Source organism: Musa acuminata, chromosome BXJ3-8 (assembly GCF_036884655.1).
Source record: "Musa acuminata AAA Group cultivar baxijiao chromosome BXJ3-8, Cavendish_Baxijiao_AAA, whole genome shotgun sequence".
In the NCBI taxonomy this organism is placed as follows: domain Eukaryota; kingdom Viridiplantae; phylum Streptophyta; class Magnoliopsida; order Zingiberales; family Musaceae; genus Musa; species Musa acuminata.
In genome coordinates, this window is record NC_088356.1 from 3,593,101 (window position 1) to 3,621,094 (window position 27,994).

The 27,994-nt window shown below is 38.1% G+C and overlaps 2 protein-coding genes across 3 annotated transcripts; one reads left to right on the forward strand and one right to left on the reverse strand.

The window, feature by feature from the left end:
* Positions 1-76: 76 nt before the first annotated feature.
* LOC135645226 (uncharacterized) lies at positions 77-10,648 on the reverse strand. Of its 2 annotated transcripts, XM_065163403.1 has the most exons (14): positions 7,452-10,648; positions 6,181-7,216; positions 5,723-5,951; positions 4,836-5,022; positions 4,688-4,753; positions 4,526-4,593; positions 3,263-3,296; positions 2,991-3,060; positions 2,763-2,820; positions 1,872-2,000; positions 1,484-1,575; positions 989-1,073; positions 713-785; positions 77-590 (listed from the first exon to the last, which is right to left on the reverse strand). In XM_065163403.1, the coding sequence occupies exons 4-14, from the start codon at positions 4,840-4,842 to the stop codon at positions 517-519; spliced, it is 756 nt and encodes a 251-aa protein (XP_065019475.1). In that variant the 5' UTR covers positions 4,843-5,022; positions 5,723-5,951; positions 6,181-7,216; positions 7,452-10,648; the 3' UTR covers positions 77-516. The 2 variants fall into 2 exon arrangements, with proteins under 2 accessions (XP_065019475.1, XP_065019474.1); XM_065163402.1 differs by lacking the exons at positions 5,723-5,951; positions 6,181-7,216; positions 7,452-10,648 and having other exon boundaries at positions 4,836-5,027.
* A 716-nt stretch (positions 10,649-11,364) lies between these two features.
* LOC103993779 (zinc protease PQQL-like) lies at positions 11,365-27,959 on the forward strand. The gene is made up of 21 exons (XM_009413961.3): positions 11,365-11,845; positions 12,227-12,473; positions 12,554-12,679; positions 14,264-14,401; positions 14,506-14,643; positions 14,808-15,065; positions 15,193-15,330; positions 17,129-17,198; positions 21,129-21,342; positions 22,248-22,353; positions 23,184-23,417; positions 23,992-24,156; positions 24,244-24,393; positions 24,475-24,566; positions 24,735-24,816; positions 24,907-24,990; positions 25,089-25,205; positions 25,309-25,419; positions 25,492-25,572; positions 26,742-26,936; positions 27,455-27,959. The coding sequence occupies exons 1-21, from the start codon at positions 11,631-11,633 to the stop codon at positions 27,530-27,532; spliced, it is 3,039 nt and encodes a 1,012-aa protein (XP_009412236.2). The 5' UTR covers positions 11,365-11,630; the 3' UTR covers positions 27,533-27,959.
* Positions 27,960-27,994: the final 35 nt, after the last annotated feature.

Genomic DNA, 27,994 nt, shown 5'->3' on the forward strand with positions numbered 1-27,994 from the left:
GAAAGATAAAAGAGTATGCAACTCTGATTTCTTTTCGCGCCTACAATTGCTTTGATTTAAAGCTAATACAAAAGGGTTCCATGATTCATCACGTCTTTTATATCATAGAGGCCAATGTCAAAGATAACCTAAAAGCCATTCGATGACCGACACTTCTACTAATGTAATAATACATGTAAACATTTGAAGACCGACAACAACAACACGATCAAAGAGTTCAGATTTAATTTTCAATCAGCATGCAATCGGTGGTGCTGCTGCTATAACTACTATGATGGATTAGCTTAATATCGACCAAAGACATACAAGAGAGAGGTGCCATCACTTCAGACTTGGGGAGATGCCATCACTTCAGACTTGGGGAGAATCGGTCAAAATCTCGCAAGATATATCAATTTCTTAGCTGTGAAATTGGTAAAAGAAAAAGAAGACGCAGAAAAAGAACAAACTCAAAGTTGGAGGACAATAAAAAGATCTCAGACTTGATATGAAGTGGGAGGACTATGTATTCTTTGTTCACTTCCTGGATCCCTCGGATGATTTCTCAGACCTCTCCGCCAAATAATGCTCAAGCATGTCTTCCTCATCATCTGCAATATCAAAATAAAAGCAGTATCGAGAGCTCAGTTATACTGATTTGACAGAATTTTATTTCAACCAAAGTATCCAGTTATAAGAAACCGATAGTCCCAGGAACAAGGAGGAGGAAAACCTTCAAAGTCGTCATCAAACTCAATGTCTTCCTCTTCCTCTTCAGACCCTTCAGCAACTGTAGTTGCACCTTTCTGGGAAAAGAAGTTCGAGCTTTACTTATCTCGCACATTAAATAGAAAGGAAACTAATAAACCTAATAGTTGCTTATGATGAGAGATGAGGTTAGAAATGATACAGCCATTTCGTAGTGAGTATTTACAAAAGATGACAAATATTTTTACAGGGTATACATCAACATCAGTATTTACAAAACGCAAACAATGAAATGAGATACCACTGCATGTCTTCCACTCTCAAACCACTGTCTTCCAGTAAGCTTCTTCTCCTTTGTTGATGTTAAAGCAGAGTCTGGCATTAACCTGCACAATTACATGACCTTCAGAGCTTTGCCTCAACAGGTTTCAACTAAATGGCGAAACAAATATCTCTACCAATATAGTTATCAATTATACACAACATATTGGATACATGAATTTGACTCGGTGACCTAAAGAAAAATAGATGAACCAATCACCAGCATTCTTTGGTTATGTACATCACAGAGAGCTTTAAGTATATTTAAGGAAGTATGCAAACACATGCCATGGTTTTGTTACCACTACAAAAATCCTCCACAGAGAGCTCCAAGTGTATTTGTTAAATTACACAAACGTGTGCCATGGTTTTGTAGCCACCATGAATATCATCGAAATTTGTTTTCCGTAATACTTGAAAATGAGAATAACATTCAGAAAGCACCTTACTTTGCATTGAAGATAATAGTGCTTACTTGGCTCGCTCTAGTGCTAGTTCAGCTTCAAATCTTTCTCTCCAAGAAACAAAGGATTCTACGGTAACCGGTTCTCCGTGTGGAACAATAATCTGAAAGTTTTAGATACAAGGTCAATTGAAAAGTCGATATGAAAATATATACCCATGTATTATTTTCTCAACTTGAGAACATTTAGCAGTATGATAAAGCATTATAATGTGCTACAGAAAATTAAGTTACGAGCATGAAATAGAATAGCCAGTAACTAAAGACAAATTGGATGAACTGTTATCTACTCCTCTAACTCCATGGTGTCAATAGGTTCGGCCAAGATTAGGCCCTTCAAATTATTAAATATTACACAAGATAAATGAAGTGAAAATCCTATGCAAAATAATCACTGTACCTCATCTTTAACTGCATCATTTTCTTCAGAATCTTCAATTCCAACATCATTTCCATACGCTTCACTTAACCACTCTTTAGCTGATGTGACTAGCGTGTAAATCATTGCCATGCCAAGATTCTCAGATGCCTAAGGAAAATATTGAGCAACGGTTTACTTAAAGGACAAAAACAATAAATTCCAGTATGTAAGAAAGCAACTGAGGCTGCAAGTTACACCAAGAATAGATAGTTGAGAGCATTAAATGATATCTAAATTATTGACTCACAAGAATCGATAGTTGCACCTCACTGACTGACGCATGTGACCAAAAGCATAATCTAGATAGATAATACCATCTATAGAGTTCCAATGATAAATCCATAGCTGCCATCTACAACGAGACACAAGGTTCCAAATATTTGTTGGCCTTGGACAGCAGCTATTGTCAGCGAAAATATTGTTAACAAAGAAAATTGTCAAGTACGACTCTGTTGGGGATACTTTATTAAAACATCTTGATTGGTGTTTGAAATGAAAGATTCATCTTAGTTGCTATTCTGAATGTATTATAATTTGTGATCAATGTGACATGTACAGAGGCTAATTCATGACATTCATTGAAGGATGACACCCTGGATGGATAATTCAAAAGCTAGCTTATTCTAGTAATATCTGGAGATTGCACAACTGGAGTTGTGCATTGAGAAGGATATCAACCTCTCACTACGAATGCTTGCACTCATTTCACAAGGGCATGGATAATCATCAATTGCACTTAAATCCTTTATTGCAGTACACAGGCACAATGCAAGATAAGATATGGAAAACTTATCCAGCAAAGAAAATGAACAAAAAATTATGCATAATTAGATAAGAAAATATGCACTGAAATCATTCCAAAAAATGTACCTCCTGGAGAAGCTTTTCTTTCAAACTTGTCAGATCTTCTGGCCTAATGCCTCTTAAACTGCAAGTCACAATGGTTTTTACATAACTACTTGAAGCTGAGAAAGTTGATACTCTGTAGCTATCTAAGGGAGTGACATCGAAAAGAAACAAGCTCATATATACACACTAAGTTGAGAACATAAAAGATGTTACTTCTTTAAACTGCCACATGAACACTCGCCTGCTAACCTTTTAACATTCAGAAGTGGGGGTTCGTCAGGATACTTTTCAGTGTGAGAAAATATCAGACCCATCTTAACTGCAAAATAATTTTATACTTCAGCAGGCACCATTCAAATATTAATTTCAAGTATCTTGACAAACTGCTGCTGTTTCAAAAAGCTGTCATTTTCTTCTAAGATGCTGGTAATGAGGTACTGAGCTAAGTTTGTGAAAAATACATTTTTTACGTTTTATTGGTGTTAAAAAATTTGGAGATAAATAAAGATGAATTGACAAACCTGGAGTTGAAATTGACTCATCCACATCATTATCCTAATAAAAAAAAGATACTGACTTAGTAAAAGAATAAGAAATAAAACTTGCATATTAAAAATTTAAGGAGACCCAGCAAATATTTGATCAAAAATTGGCCAACCTTTCACAATCCTATAACAGAATAAAAGATCAATCCACAAAAGACTTTAAATGTTTGTTTTGCTTGTCAGACAGCAAAGGGAGCCTGTCTTCTTCTAACAATATCTTGTATAAATAAGGTAAACGTTCTTTGTTCTGTTTCACTAGTGCAACTTTCTACCAGGCATAAGGTAAGGCAATTTGACCAAGTGAACAAGAAATACACCAAATTGTTGGTTGAAGAAGAAATGAACATTATTGTAGCCAGTATGAGTTTATGATATTGAATAAAAAAATTCTAAACTACGGAGAATGATGCTTCCAGTTATTGAGAGTATACCTCACATGTTGCTAAACTCAAGAACATCATTTTCCAATGTCCATATTGTGTATGTTGGATATTCCTTTTAATTATGATCTGCTTAAAGTTTTGACCCCTAACCCATTGTATCTTAGTTTTGAACTTTAAAATAAACTGTCAAAAATCAATTCTTAGCTGTAATGCTGAAAAGAGAAACATCAATTCGGTAATGAATTAATCATTTGTTTTCTGTTACTATTACTATTTCTTTTAATTTTCGCTTAAGTTCTCTGTTTGTTTACTTAGTGAACTTTAAGGAACAGAAGTTTTCATGTCTCAGAAAAAGCTTATTGAAGTTCCAACTTGAGCTGGTCTAAGATAATGGACTACAAGGGAACCACAAATTTAACAAAAGTGAGACTATGATAAACCAAAGTGTGTCCTATTTACCATATCCACACAGGCTCCTGTCTCTTTTAAAGCCTCGAGGAGGGGCATGAGGCTGCAATATGACCTTGACTGTCCAGATAAGATGAAATTGAGATTCTTGTTTGACAATCAATTTTCAACTATGTATATATCGTGGGCCTCTTCCTTCACACATCTCCCTCATTTATATCTTCTCCTTCACGCTTGTTCAATTATCTGCTGCTTCCACTAGAATTGACTAGATGCTGTTTTATCAAGGTAATCCTATAATGAGATGTGAGGTGTTACCAAAACACAGATGGGCACGTACGTGGATTGAGGTCAAAAAAATTATCATCTCAGGAACATCAAAAAGACATAATTCCAGTCCACAAACTATTTACAGACGTGGAAATTTGCAGGAACGGGGTTATGTCACCTGCGGAGTTAGTGAAATAAGAAAGCACCGATTTTGAGTGCTTAGCCCACTCTCACTGGAATCGATCTCTGCAGATTTAACCACGGAAAAAAAGGAGCAATTAGAGGCAGCAAAGAATAGAATCAAAAGTACGACCAAGTTTACGATGAGGCTGTCGGAGACCTTCGATATCGTCCATGAGAATGGCTTGTAGCGCCTCGATCTCCATCTCCTGCTCCTGAGCGTAATCTGTAGCAGATGGCGGCGCTAAACGAGGCGCTGATGGAAAGGAGCAAAGCGAATTCGAGACGTATCACAACAAAGAGAGTACCGGCCATCGTCGCCTAAGCTGATTCGAAGGAGGATTTCTACTCGTCCCCGCTTCGTCCGATCGATTCGTCCGGCGAAGAAGATGCGAAGGGGGCGATTTGGGAACAGAAGAAGCGAGAGAGCATGCGGCCGCCGTCGCGGGGTCTAATAAAGGGCGTCGTCGGACCCGTTAACCCGTTTTCGTGACCCTATTGTCGGATTCGGAGTCTTTTAAGTTTATACATCCTTCTATTGTGCTCCATAATATCCTTCTTCAGCAGATCTTAATCATGATTAGATGTTCTAATCTTCATTATCTATCATTTGAATTCTTAATTTATATTAGTACTCTTTAGAAACTCAGCATAAAATTAGAAATGATAAATATATTTTATATTTGTTTGATTTGAATAAACTAATATTAATCATGACTGGAAATAGTTAATTTGAATTTATTGAATGGATGTGGACAATCATAATATTGATGGGATACACATATCATATCAAAATTTATTATTATTATAATATATATATATATATATATATATATATATATATATATATATATACCTCAGAAAAATAAAAAAAAATTAAAAGAACAAATTTATGACATAAGTACAAATATTTAATCCACATCATGCAAGTCTAATACATTAACCAAACATAAGACAATCTGAGGAATGTTTATACAAACTCAAGGAATTTTAGTGGTTGTGTGTGTGAGTAGCAACCCAAAAACTGAGGGGTACTGTGAGTTAGATTAAAAGATGTACACATATCTAAAAAGATTGGAAATAAAACCAAAATAAAAAAGAACATAAAATATTTATGTAGGTGATCTCAAATAATTAAAACATTATGAGTTGTTGCTGCTGCCTTTCCTGAAGTTGAAGGGATTTACTGATATACCTGAATTCAGTCAATGTGAGAGCAACCTGGGAGTTTTCAACAGAGTTGCAGGTGTTGGAAGACTTGATGTTCTTTCTTCTGCAAAATAATTCTTTCCAAAGAACAGGAGACAGGTAGCTTTCGGGGAAAAATAATGCATGCCTGAGGTGAGTTGCCAGATCCCATACAACTCATTCACACTTTGCTGAGAACATGCCCTTCTCCAAGAAAGTTCACACTTAGTTTCAACCTACAAGATATCAATACATGAAATAAGCTTTGCAACAAAGATTGAAAAGTATTTATGGAGGAACAAGCCCACCAAACTTATGATTGGGTACTTAAGTTGACAGTAGTAAATCTTGATGAGTATCATACAAGAAACTATAAGCATATTTAAATTTGCTTTCAAAACCTTGAGCAACCTTTTGATATTTGAAGATGCTGGCTAGGTAAAGATCTTATCATTCATCACTTACCTTTACAAATAAAGGAGAAACTTTTTGATAATTTTTGCCCCCTCAAACACATTGCTAATCATAATCTGTATGCATTTTCACACAAAGAACTGAAAAGTTCACAAAATCTTGAAACTAGGAGCTGCAATAAGTATGGAAATGAGACAATTAGTCGATGAGAAATTGGTCAAAGCTCTAAGTCAAATAATTAGAAAACCAAAAACATCTTCTTCTCAGAACAATTAAGTGGTAATTTTCATGCAAAGCTGCTCCCAGATTTATTTTAAGCAACAGAGGAAACACCTGGACAAAGTTTGTACTGAGGACGAGTTCCATCCTTGAACAATCATGTTACTAGAGGAACTTCCAATCTCCTGTATAAGTGCCCTGCCTATAACCCAGATTAGCACTCTGATTAATATGGTACAAAGAAATCCATGGATATGCTCCTTCTTCCTATTGTCTAATCCATAGAAATAATTCATAAATGAAAGGAAGGAAACATGCACCAGTTTGTTCCGTACAAGTGTAGATTGATGCTTTTGAGCAGACCACTCATCTGGTTCATTTCCAAGCACTATAGGGAAACTGGTTGGTAAGGCTTAAAGCTACTGCATCAACCTTGGAATTATTGCAAGTATAAATCCTTTTGATAGTATGCAACACAGGGCATTGCCAAGGAAAAGTAACTATTGAACATTAGTGCCAAGGTTCCAAGCCTCCAATACTGATCTCCTTGTCATTTATTTTGAGCCAGGCTTTTGGAATGGATGAGTAGACAAGTTAAAAGTTTGAAACAATCCAGTGTAGTTGGAAAGCTCAAACAATTTCTACAAAGTATTATGCATTAGCGTTCTGCCAGTGGCCAATTCAAAACTGCTACTTAAAAACCAAGTCTCAAAGTTCTTAGAAGCACCTCCAAACTGTCAAGTGTAGCGCTTGACCATCAGGCAACAAGTTCCAGCTTCCATCCTTCTCAAAGTCAATTCCAGTGAATCAGACTGCTTTGAGATAAATCTCGAGCTCACAAAAAAATAAAAAAATCCTGAGCAGCAACCTGAACACCAGCATATTTATAAATTAGAACAGTATCACTGTGATTAAAAAGTGCAAATAAAAAATCATCATTTGATATATTGAAATTAATATGGTGGTGGTGATGATGGCAGCCAGCAGAATCAACTGCCAAATAGTCTTCAAATAAAAGTGAGCAACTTCACTTTATGTTCCAAAATGCAACAGGAATGGCATCAAAGATAGATATTGGAAAACATTAAGATTTTAGCAGAGACCCATTCTTTCCTGTGCATGTCTTGTTTCCTGACTATCTAACCCTCCTCAGAGCTTGCACATCCCTTTCTAATCGGATTAGTACAGAGAAGGAATCTCAATGTATACTATTAGTCCTGCATGACAAGCATTCTTGTTCAGCTTGAATTGGAAAATCTAGCAATAATGGGAAGAAACATCTTTTTACTGGTATCAATGATTATGTTTACCAGAAACACTAAGACAACAAAGGACACAACACAGCAAAGAAAAAAGAAAACAACATATGAAAATATAATAAAAATGAATAAGGGAAAGATCTTCTCGTAGTCCTCCTAAAAACTACAGATGGGTAAGCTGACAAAAAAAAAGAAAAGAAAAAAAGAAAGAGGCCACCACATATTCTACAAAACCTGCAGTGGTTTCCGCTATGTGCAGTATTGTTGCGTTCTTTCTATAGTGGAGATGCTCCTGAAAAATTGCTTAGAGAACGTGTCCGTTGCCTAAGCTACATCACATGCAATTTGTTCTCACCCAAGCTGGCTCCTGTTAATGAATGCTTATTCAGTGTCTATATCTATTTTAGCATCCTATCAAAGCAGAAGATAAGAAGAGGAAATGCACATGCAAACATCAAGATCATTCCAAACTACAGAGCCAACTCCAGGAAATCTGCATCAAAGTTCAATCCTTCATGTTTAGATCACTTATATTCAAATTATGCAAATTTGCCAATTATTAGTTTATTCTCCAATGCTATCATTTCAATACTTTCGTCTATCCCCGGGTAAGAAAGAACTCCTCCCCAGGTAAGAATTACTATTCCCCGAGTTGTCATCATCATTGTCATGATAAATTGTAATTCTTGAACAATGAACGTCGAGTAAGTATGAATACCTGGAGGAAGTTGTATCTTTGTAGGTGTTACCATTAATTTGACTATGACCAATATTCAGTTTTTTTAATTTGTCATAGTTCCTACTGGAAAACATTACTTTTCCACCGAAAAACAAGATCTCCTTCTTCAAAGATTTTTCATACGATGATGACATTTTTTCTCGATGATAGTTATCTTCCCTGGTTTTACAGGTAAACGAAGGGTGTAAATCTGTCACCAATATAACAATAGGAGACAAATGTTCAGGAGATAAATCAGCAAGCTGCAAGTTTATAATTAACCCTCTATCCTCAGATGAAGTTCCCAACTTAAAAAGCAAGCCATTGTACATTTGTAACAACCTTCCATTAAAATGAAATGTCCATCATTTAGCTTAAACACACTATTATCAAAAAGTTAAGGTGACGAGAAGGCTAAAATGAAATGTCCATCAGTTAGCTTAAACACACTATTATCAAAAAGTTAAGGTGACGAGAAGGATGACGATGACGACGACAAGAATAAAAAGAAAGAAATAAAGAAGGAAAGAAAGAGAGACAAAGAATATTAGTTTGGCTCACAAGTCAAAGGATCTGAAAGTTACAGATTTCATGCATCAATGGTGAAACTGACAGATTTTCTTTTTAAGTAATGGAAGGGATAATTAACCCATCGTGAAGGTGGCCGAATATTAGTTTGGCTCATAAGTCAAAGGATCTGAAAAACAGATTTAAAAGACCAAAAAAAACAGCAAGAACCTAAGAATTTTGCACAAATGCTAAAGCTATTAGCAATTCTTATTGCAGCATAAAGTAATATTCCTTTTCTTTCCGTTATTCCAGAGTGATATTCTAACAGAGAACATAATATGAAACAATTCTATCAAGATGTAAAAACAGACAAATGGGTTAATGAAAAAGAACATGGAGGAAATATGGGTCTTTTTGAATAAATTCATAAAAAATAATAGAATATTGACAAAAACATTCAAAAGAACCAAGTAATGGAAAAGAAAAGAAACCAACCATCATGAATTCTAAGCAATCAACTTTAACAGGAAATGCGCCAGAACAGTGACTTGACACAAGTGAAAATGGTTACAAGGGCTATAATCTCCCAAAAGGGGCAGTGCAGTACATAAGGCTCCTGCTAGTGTGAGGTCTAGGGATGGTCAACCTATATGTCTTACATTTACAATAAGACATGCCGTTTCCCGATACCACCCTCACAAGCCCTCAATCACTCTTCCTCTTTTTAAGGCCTAATTTATATTCACTAATAAAGATACGGTAAGGGGACTCAATCCCTTGAGAAAACGACCAGCAGTAGTTGTACAGAAGCACAAGAAGCAACGTCACACTCGGGCATCAATGTGGCACCACATCATGAGACAAGTACCAGGGCGATGGATAATTAAAGCGCAAATTTAACTCGACTCTGCCTCCCTCTCTCTCCTCCCACCACGGAGGATTCCCTGCCTCCAAACACACCAAACTGCAAGAAACTGTAACATCCTAGCCACTCTAACGGAAAATGAAGCATCATTTGGTAATATTAAGTGGACTTGAGGAACAAAAGTGTGAGACGACAAAAGAGATGAGGATAAAAGAAAAACGAAAAAGAAAAAGTCCTTCCCTTTTCCAATGCAGTTCACATTTCCCGCATCAATAAAAGAAGATTTGGATGGACTTAAACTCCCATCAAAACATAAAGAAAGATTCTTTTTCATCTTTATCAATGACAACATAAAGAAAGATTCTTTTTCTTTCTTCCTTTAATCGCCAGAAGGGCACTAAGGAATGCTGGCCCTAACTTAAGAAAATGAATAAGTACCTAAGAATTGCTGGCCCTAGCTGCAGAGGAACGTCGATTTTCCAGAACAATTTCATGTAAAAATACCTAAAGTTGACAAAGATTTAGAATCAAAGGGGAAAACCACAAGTGGCAAGTGGCAACTCCAAAACCCAAACTCTACGACTTCATCGGAATTCCCCACGCACCCTCTCTCTCGACAGTCAACCTCGCCCTCATCGACTCCCGTTCACGGAATTCGATGCAATCGGCGCCCTCATCCCTCTCATTCTGCCTCCTCATGGGCACCACGATCGCCACCTCGAAGCCGATCGAGTCCCCGTGCTCGAGATTCTGGAGAGGCGATCGGAGGCTGAGCCGACGGCGCCGAAAGCGAATTCCGAAAGGAAGACGGGGAGAAAGACGGGCACACGAGAAGGGAGACGGGGAGGGATCGAGATTTAAGACTGGAGGAGCCCTTGGCCCTGAGGCGGCCCTCCTCTTTCCAGCTTTCCGGTGCTTCGTCTTCTCGAGGAATCCCAAGTCGGTGAGGGACACGACCGTTGACGTCGGTTTAGGGCTTATAAGTACTCCACGTGGGGCTCGTGCTACGACCGGACTCCGAAACATCGCACGATCACGGTCTGAATCACTCACTACCAGTTTCATGGATGACCTGGACGATTCTGGAATCTGACACTGGCGCATCCGCGTTGACATCACCCCTGGAATATTATCGAGCGTAACACGTGCAAGTACGCGATAAGCCGGCGAGGCATATAAGATTACTAACACAAAATAAAGAGGTCGAGATCGATTTCAAGCACGCATCTCAACGTCATCTTACACGCCCAATTGCATCACACCGATGAAAACATGTCAAAGGATTCACAACAGAAATATAATATGTAAGAAGAAAAAATCAAAATTGAATACTACCGACAGCAAATGTCACGTCGTTATGACATCACTTTTCCTAAATAAATCCTAAACCATGAAATGGTCAATCCACTTTAAAGCCCACATGTAATACAAATTTATAAGAGTACTTTGAGGGTAGCGAAGTAAGTTTCCATACCTCTCCCTAAGTTTGTCTGGGCCCCGCGTGCGGGCTTGTCAGAGAGAGCCACGTCGGAGGGCGTAGGATGAGGTCGGCTCGCTGCGTACGTTTATCTGGAGTCTATGATGGTGTACCGAGGGGGTAGGTTTTCGGGGACACGGAACGCGCACTCTTCCACAAACAAGGAAGTCGAGACCGAGAAATCAAAGAGAAAGATAGGAATCGGGAGGGCTACACGTGAGCGGGGCCCGTCCATCGACAGAAGCAGCCGTCGCCCGTCACCGTCAGATCCAAGGAGAGTATCGCAAACCCCCGATCCGAAGAATAGCAGGTGGAGACGAGAGAAGGGTCGGCGGCCGCAGTAGCGAGCGAATCCCGCGCATCGGTTCCTCGGTGGCCATTGTTGCCTCTTGGGAGGGAGGAGCGGCCGCGCCGAGATCAGGGGACGGCGGGGGACGGAGGAATCGAGACGTGATGGATCTGCTCCCCGCGGAGGGTCCCTCGTCGATGGGGGCCCGGCGGCAGGGGTTCCGCTCGCTGAAGCTGGCCACCGTCGCCATGGACGAGCCCCTCGCCGAGAAGCCCGTCGGCGTCGACTACGGCGTCCTCGACAACGGCCTTACCTACTATGTCCGCTGCAACCCCAAGCCCCGAATGCGCGCCGCCCTCGCCCTTGCCGTCAAGGTCGGGTGAGTCCGATCCCGACCCGGTTCTTCTTGAGTGATTGATTGATGATGCCTCCACGTTCAAAATCGCGATCGTTCCACGTATGCTTTCTATTTTTTCGCATCTACTTAAGAAATTAGCCACCGTTCTTGGCTTCTTTTATTTGGTGCCAATGGGAAGTGAATCTCGTAGAATTTCTGGTGAGACGAAACCAAAAGCAGGTAGACACTGTTTTATTGAGCATATGGTGGGGAATGCCTATGTGTGTAATTTCTTGTGCTTGCTGGAACAAAATATTCGATCCTGGTGATTTATAATTTTTGATATTTTTCTTTCAATTTCATTTTTTAAACATTTCTTGCTGGATATATTGAAATTTTTGTTCTTGTTGGACATTATAACAGCTCAGTTCTTGAAGATGAGGACGAGCGTGGTGTCGCTCACATAGTTGAACACCTTGCTTTCAGTGCGACCAAGAAATATAATAATCATGATATTGTTAAGTTTCTAGAAAGCATTGGGGCTGAATTTGGTGCTTGCCAGAATGCTTTGACATCTTCAGATGAAACCATCTATGAATTGCTCGTTCCAGTGGATAAACCAGACCTTCTATCACAGGCAATATCTGTTTTGGCAGAATTCAGTTCTGAGGTTGGACCATATACTTCTTTAGTTTTAACCATAGTTTGCTCAATTGTCTTTCATTATTAAGAATATTTAAATTTTCTTAGGTTCGGGTTTCTTCAGAGGACCTAGAAAAAGAGCGTGGTGCTGTTCTGGAGGAATACAGAGGAGGGCGTAATGCTGCAGGCAGGATGCAGGACGCACATTGGGTGTTAATGTTTCAAGGTTCAAAGGTACACCTGGTTTTTTCTTAATTTGTTGGTTCTCAAAATATGGACCGATCTAATAAACTTTATTTACATCCAGCTATAAATTATATTAGGTTCTCATTTGTTGTTTTTTTTTTCCTTATTCTGTTCATGTTTTCTTTTTTTTTCTTTTTTTTTTCCTTTTTTGTTTTCTCATGATAAGCTGAAAGTAATGTTATTTAACAAGTTCCATCTTTGATTAGCTGGGAAAGGTAGAAAATGTAATGCTTTTACTCAAGGTTTGACTTGCCGGTCCAAGTCAGTGTGCCGGCCAACTGGCAACACGGCATGTGTTGCTTTGTACCGGTGGTACCGACACATGGTACGTCGATGCATACTGATGTTTCGACGAGGAAGAAAAAGAGGTTGAAGAGGAAGGTCCGGTGGAGGAACAGAGGACGAAGAAGGAAGAAGAAGAAGAAGAAAGAAAAGGAGGAGAAAAAGTGCAGCGATACCTGGGAAGCAGTGGCAGCGTTGAAGGGAAGTAGTAGTATCACAGCGGTGAAGAGGTGGTGTCGTTGCAGCATTGCAATGGCGAAGCGGCGAAGAGACAGCATCGTCGCAGCATCGCAGCAGCGAAGAGGCAGTGTCGCTGCAGCATCACAGTGGCGAAGCAATGAAGAGGCAGCGCCGTTGCAGCATCGCAGTGGTAAATCAGTGAAGAGGCAGTGTCGCTGCAGCGGCGAAGAGGCAGTGCTGCGGCTTTGTACGCGAGAAGAGCCCTGATATGTTCTTTTTAACGCTGAAATGGACTGGGGTCCACCACTTTTTGATTTTTTATTATTTTAGTGAAGACTGCCTGAATTGGGGTGGTCCGTGTATCGGTCCACGCTCGGACTGGTATGTACCACCAAAATCATACCGTTTCGGGCAGTACAGCAATCCCTGCTTTTACTTGTGAACAATTAGACGTAGCCTTGATAGAGGTTCACATGAGGGGATCCATCTATAATGGTATGGCAACACGAGGTGAGACAATTATTGATAGTGGTGTGTAGAGAGGCCTAATAAGACTTTACGAGAAATTATATATAAAAATTTAATTTTTTTTATTTAACTAGGGTTATTGTTTTATACATAACTCAATGTTGGAAAAAAGACATGTAGTCAACCCTAAATAATTAGGACATTAGATCTTGTCATTGTTGTATCAAGCCTCAATTTTACTGAATGCTGTCAGTTTTCTTGATGAGTTGTGTACATATACGGGAATGCAAAAGTCCACCAAAGAAGTTCAAAAATTTATGACAATCGCTAGTTTTTTCTTTTCTTTCTTAAGTTTGGCCAATTAGCATAAATAAAGAGGTACAAAGGAGGGATTATTATGTCTTGACTGATTTCCAGGATATCAATGGTTGTCCAAGTTTGGTCCATGTTCACAGGACTAATGCTTATATCAGCAACATATGTCCATGCACAAACTGCTGCTATTAGCCCAGATATTAGAATATAAAATAAGTTATATCTAGATTTATGATGTTTCGGAAAATTAAATTTAGTTGGAAAGTTATGATCTTTTGGAAAATTAAATTTAAATGTAAGGTAATTGTGGGTATGCTATTCTTGCAGTATGCAGAACGTCTCCCGATTGGCTTGGAAAAAGTGATTCGAACAGTTACTCCTGAAACTGTTAAGCAATTTTATCAGAAATGGTACCATTTAGGCAATATGGCTGTTGTTGCTGTGGGGGATTTCGCTGATTCACAGGTTCGATCTCTTAGATTCACAGATTTTCACAACATTTTCAATTGTTGCTATTGTTCTCATTATGTTTTCCTTATCACAATTTTAATTTTTTGTTAATTCTGTAGAGTGTTGTTGAGTTGATAAAGAGTCACTTTGGGCAAAAAAATTCCAACTGCATTCCTCCACCAGTCATACCAGATTTTCCTGTGCCATCACATAAAGAACCTCGGTACTCCTGCTTTGTTGAGTCTGAAGCTGCTGGAGTAAGCACCTTTAGATAACTCTTCTATCTTTTAGGTGATGTGCATGCGTGTCAGCATGCACATATGCCCTTCAACAATAACAACAATATTGTTATCCACATCAGCAGAAAATTTATATGTATAAATTTTACTTATTTCTTGTCTCTTTATTTGGATAAAAACAGTCCGCGGTAATGGTCAGCTGCAAGATACCAGTGGACGAGATGAGAACTGTGAAGGATTACAGGGATTCACTTGCAGAGGCGATGTTCCATTGCGCGTTAAACCAGAGGTTTTTTAAAATATCCCGCAGGACGGATCCACCATACTTCTCTTGCTCCTCAGCTGCAGATGCTCTTGTCCGTCCTGTGAAGGCTTACATCATGACCTCCAGCTGCAGAGAAAGGGGGACAATTGAGGCTCTTGAGGCAATGCTAACTGAGGTAGATTTGACACCATGAGATTATATTTTCACATGTTGGCTTGTGCGATTCTTTTGCTAAATTTGACATCTTATATATTAAGGTGTTTATTTATTTTTCAGCACCTTTCTGACAACTTCTTTACCAGGTTGCTAGGGTTCGTCTTCATGGTTTTTCTGAGCGTGAAATATCCATTGTACGTGCTTTGATGATGTCTGAAATTGAATCTGCATATTTAGAGAGGGAACAAATGCAATCAACAAGTCTACGAGATGAGTATTTGCAAGTAATTCCATATCACTATCTTGACATACTTTTCTATGCCATCCACTTCCTTCCAATGGGGTTAAATTATACATCTATACTTTTCTGACATTAAAGAAATTTGAGATTTATGGAATATATCCTGTGAAGATGATGTAACAGTGATCCTTGTAGATCTTACCAACAGTGATTTACCTTTAGATATCTAAGCAGGTGCTTTCAAACAGCATCCTGGCTGATGAATGAGAGTCAGCAGTTAGATAGGACTAAAAGGCTGTTTCACAGAAAGATGAGACAAATATATTACATTACAACCACAAATAAAAAAGAGAAAGAAGGTACTGCTGTTTTATTTTCCAGCAGAATAAAGGATGAGGAGAGAGAGAATAATAGAAAAAGAAGAGAAATGAGAGGAGGTCGATGGCCAAAAGGAAATGATGTTACTAACTCAATATGAAATACGACGAACCAGGCTGAATACCTACCTCTTTTATTGTTGACTCCAAGTATTGGAGAGTTGAAACATTAATTGTTTGTATGTTTACTAGGTCTCTTAAAACAGGAAATGAATAATTAGGTGAAAGACAACCTAAACTAGACCTAATTAATCTGGATTAGTTCTGGAGTAGAATCAGTCCAAAATGGACTAAACTGGATTGGTTTATTACAAACTAAGTTTTTATGACAATACTGCAAAATACCAAAAAAAAAAAAAAAAACTGAGGCTTAAACTATGACGTGATCTAAATCTTAATCACATCAAATTAGGTTCAATAACAATAAATCTATTTTTTATCCTTCTAATGAGCCTTCAAAGATAATAGACTTAGGGTTGCATTGATCTTTCTCTCTCTCTCTCTCTCTCTCTCTCCCTCCCTCCCTCCCTCCCTCTGTGCTACCCCTCTACATATCAACTTTCTTTTCAACTTTGCCTCATGTGACAGTTTAACTCATCACATTGGTTTAGGCATTCAATTACTACAACGGACATGCATATGTTTTTTGATGCAAAGGAACAAGGTTGCGGGCTTCTTTCATTAACGACGTGAAATAAGTTCTAACACCTTAGATGTTTGCATATCCAATTCAATGATATATTTTTTGCATCTTTTCTAATGACATCTTATACAAGGCTTTTCATTATGAATAAACTTGCTTATCATTTACAATTTTGCACATTGTCTTGTATTGCATGTTCTCATCATAAGTTGCATGTATGGTGAATTGGGGGAAGGCCTGTGCATAGTGGAGAGTTTGCTGCATTGCAACCAACAAGTTTCTGGGTTAAGGGCAGTAACATTGTTTACATCTGATTCCCTAGACCCCACGAGGGCATGAGTGTCGTGTTATGTTTTTATTCATGTATTTTTTTGCAGTTTTCTGAGTGCATTATTTGGATACTAAATGTTTAGGTAGGTGGACCATAAACTAAAGCCATGTCCAGCTAAACTTGTACATTATTTTTTTGAACTATAGCTAGTTATTTGTTTATTTCATTTCTTCATTTGTTCAACTTTACCCATTAGTGAAACGTTTAAGATTTCCTTCACAAGCAAGTATTTTATTCGCATTAAGAACACCATAATGCCCCCACTCGGACCTGATTATTCCATTGTTAAAAGTTCAGCTGCAATCTGTCATGAAATGAAGCTGATATTCTTGGTATGTAGGTCTCACAGATGTTGAATGCATATCGGTATAATTGCTTTTCTTTGTTGCTGGTTTAAAAGTTGTTTTTCTTTCACTATCAGTTATTGTTTACTGAACTTTTTGCTATATTGAAAAGCATCTAACTGTTACTACTCCTGTGAAAATTGCAGCATTTTTTTCGCAAGGAGCCTGTTGTTGGTGTTGAATATGAAGCACAACTACAGAAAACTCTTCTGCCATGTGAGTTAATACGACATATTTAAATATGTTTCTATATCTTGACTTGTTATACTTGCAGATGTTCTTGACAAGCACAACACAGTTTTGTGTTTCTTTTTGACATCTTGGACTTGCTTATATTATTTACATTAGTGTAATGACATCTAAATCATCTTTGCCAATTGAAACTAGACGTTGAGGGGTCGTGTGAATTAGTATATATTGTTATTCCTGATTGCTATCCCACAATTGTGCAGACGAATGTGGGATGTGTTAAAAATAAATATTTTGATTGGTAACTTATATTTTATATCATGACATGGCTTCATGGTTCTGAATGTTTCATGATATGATATGACAGAGAGACAACAAAGAACATAGAAAGCCAGAAATCATTTAGAACATATGCACACACTTGAATTGTAGGCAGCAATTTCAATAGGCGCTCGCCCAGACGCTCGAGCGAGGCGAGGCGAGGCGAGGCCCGAGCGCCTCACTTCATGTCCAGGTGCCTCGCTTCAAAAAGGCGCCACCTAGGCGCTCGCCCGAGCCCAGGCGCCGGGCGCTTTGGGCGAGTGCCCGGGTTAAACCAGGCGACCGAACTAGTGTTTTACGTTTGGATCGATATCAGCCTCCCAACATCCCTCTCGTGACTTCCCCAACCCTAACCTTGCTCATTGCTGTCGCTGCCACTATCGCCGCTCGCTGCTCTTGCTGCTCCCGCTCGTCGCTCCTGCTGCTACCGCTGCCGCTACTCGCTACTACTGCTGCTACTACTACCGTTGCCACTATTGTCACTCGCCACTCCCGCTCCCGCTGTCATTGCCGCTGCTTGCCGCTATCTTTGTCGCTGCTACTATCACCGCTCGCCACTATCTTTGTCGCTGCCACTATCACCGCTCGTCGCTCCCGTTCCCGCTGCTCCTGCTCCCGCTGCCACTGTCATTGCGCGTCGCTCCCGCTGCTACCGCTGTCGCTGCCATTGTCGCAGCTCACCTCTCTCGCCCCCGCTCCCGCTCCCACTACTTGTTGCTACCTCTTCTCACATCGACTCGATAGTATACTATTAACATTATACTGTTAACTGTATACTAGTAACAATATTTTTTATTTATTAGTTAATAATATATTATTTTTATTTTAATACTGATAATTTTTATTTATTTGAAATTATTGTTATTGTTTTGAATTTTGAGTTTTTTTGTTAATGTGATATTGTGATTTTGTAAGATTTTTTTAAATTTAATATCATATTTTTATTTAAATAATTATATTTATTAATTATATTATATATTTTTATATTTTAGCATCTCGCTTCGCTCGGGCGAGCGCCGAGCGCCTAGCTCCTCGGGCGTTTTTGGACCTTGGCACTTAGCGCTTTTTAAATCACTGATTGTAGGTTCCGGAGATGTCTTGTTGGGTAAATCCTTTATTAGCTTGCATCAGAGTTTACTGCATTTAGTTTAGTATCATTGGATATTATATATTTTTGTACAACTGCTCTCTTTTTGGTGTTAGATGGCATTTGATGCTTTATGTCTTATGAACCTGAGTGAAGATAAACATATATAAAAAGTTTGTTACTAAAATAAAAATATTGAGATGGATGTGGAGTTGTTAGGAAAAATAAGAAAGGATATATAAAATGAGGAAGAAATATTTAAGATAGTATGGGCATGTTCCGAAACCTATTGATGTAACAGTTAGAAGATGAGAAATAATTATTATTAGTGGTACAAGGAGAGTTAGAGAGATCTAAAAGGGACTTTATTAGAAACTGTAAATAAAGATTTAAATACTCTTAATTTAATTCAATATATGACTTTTTATAAGCTTCAATGGCAACAAAAGATTCAATAGATTCAATGGCGAGAAAGGATCTACATAGCCATCCCAAATAGGTGGAACATTACTTGGTGTTGTATGTTGTGGTAAGGGTTCAGAATTTGTATTTTCCAATAATTGGCACCAATTATTGGTGCATGTAAGTTGGAATGAGTGAAGCTTCTCATGAGTTGCATGTAAGTTGGTTTTAACAACTTTAAGAGAATCAAAACTTTTTGTAGATATTTGTCATGAATCTTAATAAATCAAGCATGCTTCTGTGCACCTTCTAATGTTGCTTTTTTTTTTCTTGTAAAAAAATCTGCATTAAATTGATTAAAGTTCATACAACCCAAAGGAGGTATCACACTTCTCAAAAAGGAAGCAAAATGAGGTGACTAAATTGTGTGCGGAGGTATTGAGGTCTCTGTTGTTGTGTGTCCATTGTGTAACCTCAACTGTCTTAGCATAGTAGAAAATGTCATTCAGAAGGATTTTAAGTGCCATAGGATGCTGGGGTTAGAGAGCATGTTGATGAGGCTTTTGGAATCATTGAAAATTTTGATTCTTGTCAGATTTAGTTGCTGTGCAGTCTTGAGCCCCTCAAGGACAGCGAGCCCCTTTGCTTGTAGGGGAGAAGAAGGAGGGTGTCTGCTGCATCTTGCCAGATTCTGATTGTTCCTTTTATCAGTTAAAATGAAACCAGAACCTGCAAAAATGGAAGAAGGATTGAATGAGCCATCACATAATAGATTAAAAAGACGATCTTGGGGGTGATTAGTGGCTGAGTTATCTTGGGTAAGGTTCCCTCTGGGCCCCTCAGAACGGGTGATGGAGACAAGGCCATCATCAGTGAGAACGGCACCTTTACACCATATGGAGCCAATTTGGCAGTGACTAATGTTCCAATTGACAGCACAAATTAAGGAACAACTTTTTGTTGGTTTGGTTATAGGTCAACTTGGGACCTGATCTGGGTTGAACACCTCTAAGCTTAACCTATCCTGATCATTTCACCAACTGCACAACTTTAACTTGAGCACATCCTTTATGACGTTTGGTTGGATCAGTCAGGTGCTATCGGTTACTTGCAAAGCCAAGAAGCCCTTTCCTTTAGAGACAGATGGAGAGAGATACAGAGATAGCATTGAGAAGGAGTGAGTTGATACCAGATAAGGTTGAAAAGGAGACATGGCAACAACCTCGTATCGTAATTTCTTGTGGCACCACTTTCCACAGGAGACATCATTACATTTTCTAAGGAGCAAGACATAGCCTCCTGGGTGCTTGTGCATAGAGCTACTTAGGTTTTTCCTGTCACCTTCTTATTGTATTTACCATACATTATATTGGTTTGTGTTTGCAGTGGGAGTTCAGGACTTGAGCCCTAGCCTAATACATGACAACTGAGAATTTCTGAAATCGAACCCAACTGGATGTTGATACAGAAACCTGTCCTAGATTATCCAAAGTTCAATGTAGCCATAAAGGTCTTGGGTTGTCCTGCCTTAGTTGCAGGTTGCAACACTACTTAAATAGCTGATTGATATATCCTGTTCACTAACATACAATGAGAAAAGCCTGTTCATTATTTTTGTTTTGTGATTTTCTTTTTGTGGAACAAGGACGTGCATGTGTCCATGATTTTCGTGAACTCGAAGGAGCATTAAATAGTAAGTGATGTTCCATAAAGTGTGTTTGACAGTTACAACTTTGTTTTATGCATCTTTATTTATCCGAGATTTATGTAATTAATAATGCTAACAGAGGTGAATTTTTGGAGAATTGTCATACTTCTTGTCTAACCACAGAGAGGTTGCATTTCATAGTAGTATGCTGAGCAAATAATTTGAGGATACAATCAAATATAAAGAAATTCGTTATGCCTTGTAACTGCCAAATCTCAGCTATGCTGATTTGTTGGAAATGTATTACTTTGATCCTAGGGAATCACTTTTATTGTGGTATCTAATACATCATGCATTCATTTATATTTTAGTTGCATCTTCTACTTACTGCTTTATGCATGCAAATGAAACCATCTCTCTCTTTCTCTTTTAACTTAGTTTCCTGATTCTTTTGTAAATCCTGATCTTGATATCCAAACTTTGCATAAATATATTTCAGACATCTCTCCAGCTGAGGTATCAAAGTTTGCTGCAAACTTTTGTACAACATGCAGCTGTGTCATAAAAATAGTTGAACCTCGAGCTGGTGCTACATTGGATGATCTGAGAGCTGCTGTATTGAAAATTAGCACTCTGGAGGAGGAAAGAAGAATTTCCCCATGGGATGATGAACATGTTCCTGAAGAAATTGTTACTGACAAGCCCATTCCAGGGTAGGCATTTGCTGCATGTCATACAACTTACAATTGTAACCTAGTTTCCTCAGCATTCCTGCTTTCTTTCTTAAGTTGCCATTTAATAATGACTGTTCACTGTTTAGGAACATGCTAGGATTGTCAAGAGATGCTAGTGTTCCAGAATTGTCTGGAAGTTCTAGGGTTCTACTTGGACCAACTTTCTAGTGCTTGATGTTCAGGAGTCCTAAATAATGACAATCTTGTGTTTTAATTAGACTTGTCGAAGGTTCTGAATCTAGACGTGACCTGGATTAAGACATAGATTTGTTGTTCTGGCCTCTGTTTTTGGATATTTCTGCGCTGTGTTGCTTCTGTTTGTCAGTAAAGTTTGTGCCAAATTCGGTAGATTTATTTAGCATACTTTTAAAGTAAATTGCTCGGTAAATTCAAAGTTATTTATGAAAACAACTGTATTTGAAATGAAATCCTGCTGATATATCTCTGCATTTTGGACCTTTAAATTCAGTTCCATTTTGGCATGAATTCTCTGGTCTACTTCCCTCTTCTATTCCTGAATAATTATTACTGTAGGTAATCATTAAAGCAATCGTAGAATTTGATCCTTAGTACGTGTGGCTCGTTGTGCAGTATGTTAATGTTTGCCACAGATTTAATTGATTATCAATTGCATGACATGGATCTTGTAATGTCCTTGCAGTTACATGCTATTTGGATGTTTATGTTGCAAAGTCACATATTAAATATCAAGTTTCTCTCTACATGTCTTGTCTAGTCCTATCTTGATTGAGAAAGCAACCTTGACAGTCTGAATCATCTGTTTATCTATCATAATCTGGCCTTAGGCTAACCTCTACCAATATTGTTAGTTTCACTTTCATTGGAATGTTACAGATATGTTTTTCCTTTTCCTTTTCCACCAGGAGCATCATAAATCAGATAGATTTCTCACCTATTGGTGTCACTGAGTTACTTCTATCTAATGGAATGAAGGTCTGCTATAAGTGTACTGATTTTCTTGATGATCAGGTAATGATAGAGTGATGTACTCAACAATTTTCTTTCTAATTCATGTGTTTTCTAGTTTAATAAATGCCTTTCTTAGGCATAGATCTGGCCATTGTGTTCTCCAATGTGGTTTTTAAGCAAAAGCAGTAGTAAGCAATGTACTCTTAGGGATATGTTTGCAGATGAAAATTATCATTTTTTTTATTTTATTTAAAACCTTTTTCTGTTGGCTGCATGTCACATGTTATTTAGATCATGCTTATTGTAGTTTATGTTACTTAGATTATGCTCTTGGCATGAGTGCAATATAAATTGTGGTCATGGTATAATCTTCTTTTGCAAGGTAACCCAACACAAGATGGTAATAGGCCTTTTGTGTTTCATCAGTTCTTATAATTAAAATATTTTAGTGGCACTTCGGCTTTCCACTAGAAAGCTCATGAGTTTTACCAGTAATTTCTTCAGTTTTTGTAATTAAAACATTTTTATGTATTTAGGTTTACACTTTTGTGTTTTGTCTGTTATACACAATTTTCCTTCCAAGTACTAAAGCATGTCATTATCAGCAGAGGACTCTTGCATAATACAAGTACCCAAAAAAGAAGGGTTTTCATGAGTCTGGTTTGCAGTTGTATATCATTACATTCTGACTCATGGTCTGCCTGATATAAACAACTCAAGAGATATATGAATCTCTTCTCAATACTTTAAGGTCCATGTATTGGCCATGCATTTAGTGTAGGATTTACATTGTTTATCTCTGATGCATAACTTCAAAATAATGTTCCATAAGGTTATTATCTTTCTTCCTGCCCTTGCTTAACTCTCCCTTCTCATATACTTTTAAGCAGGTAATTTTTACTGGTTTTGCATATGGTGGTTTGTCTGAATTGCCAGAAGCTGAGTATATATCTTGTTCAATGGGATCAACCATTTCTGGAGAAATTGGAATTTTTGGATATAAACCTTCTATGCTAATGGATATGCTTGCTGGTAAGAGAGCTGAAGTCAGTACAAAAGTTGGAGCTTATATGAGAACCTTTTCTGGCGATTGCTCACCTACTGATCTGGAAACTGCCTTGCAGGTTTTTCTCACTTGGGTATTTGTATTTTTTTTTAACCACATGCATGCACACCGATTATACACGTGCCCACACACTCAGTTTTGGTGGATATCGATTTGGTTGCGTTGCATCACTGTCTTTATGCTCTAATGCTTAAGCAGGCATGTCAATTAGTGTTTTCTTGGAGTACCTGTATATTAAAAATTTTCATTACAAACCTTGTTGTTGATTGTTTTTCTCTGGTATAGAGGGGTGCTCTTTGGTATGATTGACATGATTCAACTTACAGCAATCCTTTTTTTTCTTCACTTACAGAAAGTTCTAACATCAGTCTTCATGCATATTAGACAATTTTTTTTTCTTCTTATAAGTAGTGATATTTGACATGGCGACACTATTGTGTCTAAGAACCAAGATCATCTAATTATCATGGACTAAACACAGTGATATATAGGGCATTGTTTATGTTAATGCCATGGTTGGATCATGCAGTACCAATAAATGTCACATTTCAAAGCACAGTTACATTCTTAGTGTCAGTTTTATTATCATGATTATAAATCTCATATGCTTATCCTATTTGCTACATGTGCAGCTTGTTTATCAGCTGTTCACTAGAAATGTTGCACCAGGGCATGAAGAAGTCAAAATAGTGATGCAAATGGCAGAAGAAGCAATTCGAGCACAAGAAAGGGACCCCTACACTGCATTTACCAATCGTGTGAGAGAAATCAACTACGGGAACTCATACTTTTTCCGGGTATGCACGAGTGCTGTGTTTTTTCTACTATTTTCTTCTCCATTTTAAAAATTTTTTACCATGGCCAGCAATTTCTTGTTCATGCAGCCAATCCGAATTAGTGAACTGAAAAAAGTGAATCCCATAAGAGCATGTGAATATTTCAACAACTGCTTTAAGGATCCATCTAGCTTTACTGTTGTCATTGTTGGAAATATTGATCCAGCTTCATCGCTTCCTTTAGTGCTGCAGTATTTGGTGAGAATTGCTTTGCTTTGAGCCAATTTCAGCTTGGAGCATTATTCACTGTTTATGATCTGTTTCTGCTGATTTATACAGGGTGGAATACCAAGGCCTTCTGAGCCAGTTTTACAACTCAACCGTGATGACCTAAAAGGCCTGCCATTCAAATTTCCTGCCAGCATTGTCAGGTTGATACTCCAGTAGCTTCTGGTTCTGCATTTGATCTTTCCTCTTCCATGAGATGTCTGTGTTCAAGATTTTTCACATGTACCATTCCATTCTTTTGCATGTCAGCAGAGAGTCTATTAGGTACTAGGGTTTCTCTAACAGAATGTTCTTTTTTTTTTTTACTTAAGAGAGATAGTCCGCAGTCCTATGGTGGAAGCTCAGTGCTCTGTCCAGCTGGCCTTTCCAGTGGTGTTAAAAAGTACATCAATGGTAAGAAATGTGCAAGTCCTGTGATTATTTATTTGTGTCAACACTTAGATCAACTAGACACTCTTATTGTTTTTCTTTTTAAACTGGAAGATGGAAGAGATTCACTATGTTGGATTCCTGAGTAAACTTCTGGAGACAAGGATTATGCAAGTTCTTCGGTTCAAACATGGGCAGGTTTTTAATCTTAAATTAACACTCTTCTATTTGATCTTTAAGTGATCTTGTATTCGTGGTGAAGAAGTTTGATCTTATTTACTCTTTGGATGCTTCAGATATACTCTGTGAGTGTTTCCGTTTTTTTGGGTGGTAATAAACCTTCAAGAACTGGAGATGTCCGAGGTGATATTAGTGTATATTTTTCGTGTGATCCAGACATCTCATCCAGGCTTGTAGGTTTTTTTATTTCTCTCTTGATACCATATTATTTTGTATGTGTATGTTCTTGCAGGAGTTTCCATGTGAACTGTTTAACCTCTAGGACGCTTTGTTCAGGTTGACCTTGCATTAGAGGAGATTTTATATCTACAAGATCATGGCCCATCGGACCAAGATGTATCAACTGTCTTAGAAATTGAACAGCGAGCCCACGAAAATGGATTGCAGGTTGGTTTATAACTTTATTCTATATCAATATCTAGTTATCATTACAGCATTAACACTTTGGAGCCCTTCCAGGAAAACTATTACTGGCTAGATCGAATTCTGCGCAGCTACCAATCAAGAGCTTATTTTGGAGATGTCAGTGACTCATTTAAGGTAGACAATGTTGTTTTAAGTCCTGCACCAGCATTTGATGCATTAGTTGTCAGTTGTTTCTGGCTTGAGTAGATATAAGCAAGGTCTGCAATACCCAATGATACCGCTCGTACCGGGTGGCACGTACCGGTCCATCAGTAGACCGGTACACGGACCACACACTATCGAGCGGTACCATCGACTGAGGCGTTATCGTCGCCGATTGAGGCGTTGTCATCAACGGTGACCAAGGGAGAAGAAAGAAGAGGGAGAAGGCGAAGAAATAAATAGAAAAAAAGGGAGAACTTGGAGACCGTTGCTCTCCTCCTCGTCTGTCGGTGACTTCTCATCCGTGCGCGGGAGAAGAGGTATCGGTGTCGCGGGGCGGAGAAAGGCGAAGATTTTTTTTTTTCTTCTCTTCTTGGGCGACGTCTCCTACAATTTTTTTTTTTATCTGCGACGTCGCCGAGGCGATGTCGCCCGAGAAGAGAGGCGACGTACCGTACCGTACCATATCGTACCGAATAAGTCTCGAAATTTTCGTACGGTACAAAATTTCAATCCTTGGATATAAGTTTTGATATCTAAAATTGTTGGATTTTTCTTTTGAGGATAGCTACAATCTGAATTTCAAAATTGTGTTTCATTCTGAAACATCTAAATTTTTACAGAGATATTTATGGGTTAAAATTTCTCAGGATTTTAGTAATTATTTGCTTCTCTCCATTTGCTTTTTTGATGCATTTTTTTTTCCCACATACCTTTATTATGTTCTTCAGCTATAGCAGATCAGAAGCTGCAAGAAACACTTTGTTTGTTATTGCATCCCATGGTTCCATGAATGTACATCTGACTTCCTTTTATTGACAATGCAGCACAACAACAAACCATCTAATTTTCATGAATGAAAATATTTCTTTTCTCTTTTCTAGTAATCCCACACATGTTAACGGTATCAAGAAAGAAACTTACAACTACATTTTCGTTTAACATTGTGTCCATTTTCTGATTATTGTTGTTGGCTGATATTCTTTATAAATCAATTCATAAAACATGTCAATTTTCTCTGCCAGCGCTTTTTCTCTTTGAAGATTTTGTAGTTTGACATGCTTCTAGTTTTTTTTTCCTTTTACATTGATCTTGCAATGAAATGTTTCCTTTATGTTTTCTTTACATCTTTGTTTATGCAGATTCAAGATGAAGGACGGACTAAAGTTAGGAAAGACTTAACTCCATTGACCATGCAATTGGCATTACAAAGAATCTTGCCTTTTCCATGTAAAAAGCAATATACAGTTGTTATTCTTATGCCACAGATATCTCATCTGAGCTTCTTGAAGTCATTAATTCTATTAAGCTCCGACGGGTTTACAAGAAATGTAAAGGTTGGACATGTTTGCTCTTCCTACTTTGCAGAACATTTTTCTTTCTGTTTGCTCTTCCTTTCATTATAATCGCCCTAAACAAACCCTTCAACATTCATGAGTTCAAGGTTGTATCTATTCTCATCTGGCATCATTGTTTAACTTTCTTGAGACATCTTAGTTAGAAATATGTGAAAAGGTAGGTAGAGAAATTTTGTTCTGCTAGCTGCTACCGATAACTGTGTTGGCTAATTGTCACATTAGACATAAAAGCAATCTCTCTATCCGATGCATGTTAAATTATGAATTAACATTCAAACTTGCAGCATATATGGGTTAAAATACTTTGAATGTCATGTCACTGTTGGTATAATTATTAGGCATATTGTCTTTTTCCCCACTACACATGCAGTTGTTTTGCCCTCCATTTTCTTAGAGTCTAATTTGATGTATTTAAATAGAGGGTAGCATTTTATGATTGGTGATAGTTCCATTCATTTGGTGTTATTTATCAATGCAATCTGTGGAATATTTTGCAGATTTTGGTTGGTGCAGCAGGTGCAATGGTTTTAGCAGTAAGTTTGTGGAGATATTCACGTAGTGCATTGAACTCATAAAAGACTCTACTTGGAGATCTGCGGATGATCGCTGGCCATAATGATGAGAACTGAATCCTTGTTTGGAGTATTTAGAAGACAGTTAGCATTCAAAGGACTTAGAAGTTGGTGATTTGTGGATCCAACCAAACTGGATCCTGAATCACTCGAGACTGAGGCGGCACGGCCCTCAACTCACTCTTGCTCAAGGTTCTGTCTCTTCATTACTTCTTGTGGATGCAGTTACATCCTGTATAAGCATATCATAATTTGTTGTTTCAATTTTGATAAAGCATTGAGGACTAGGCAGACGACGATATCTGGCTCATTCAGATTCATACTATTTCGATAACCCATAGTGTTGAAGAAATACATAATCGTGTATACTCGTTTTTAGACCTTTTTCTGACTAGAGAATGGAATAAGAAAATTAGCTGCTTGACATGTATTTCCTGTGCCATGTTCTGCAGTGACTGTTGACCA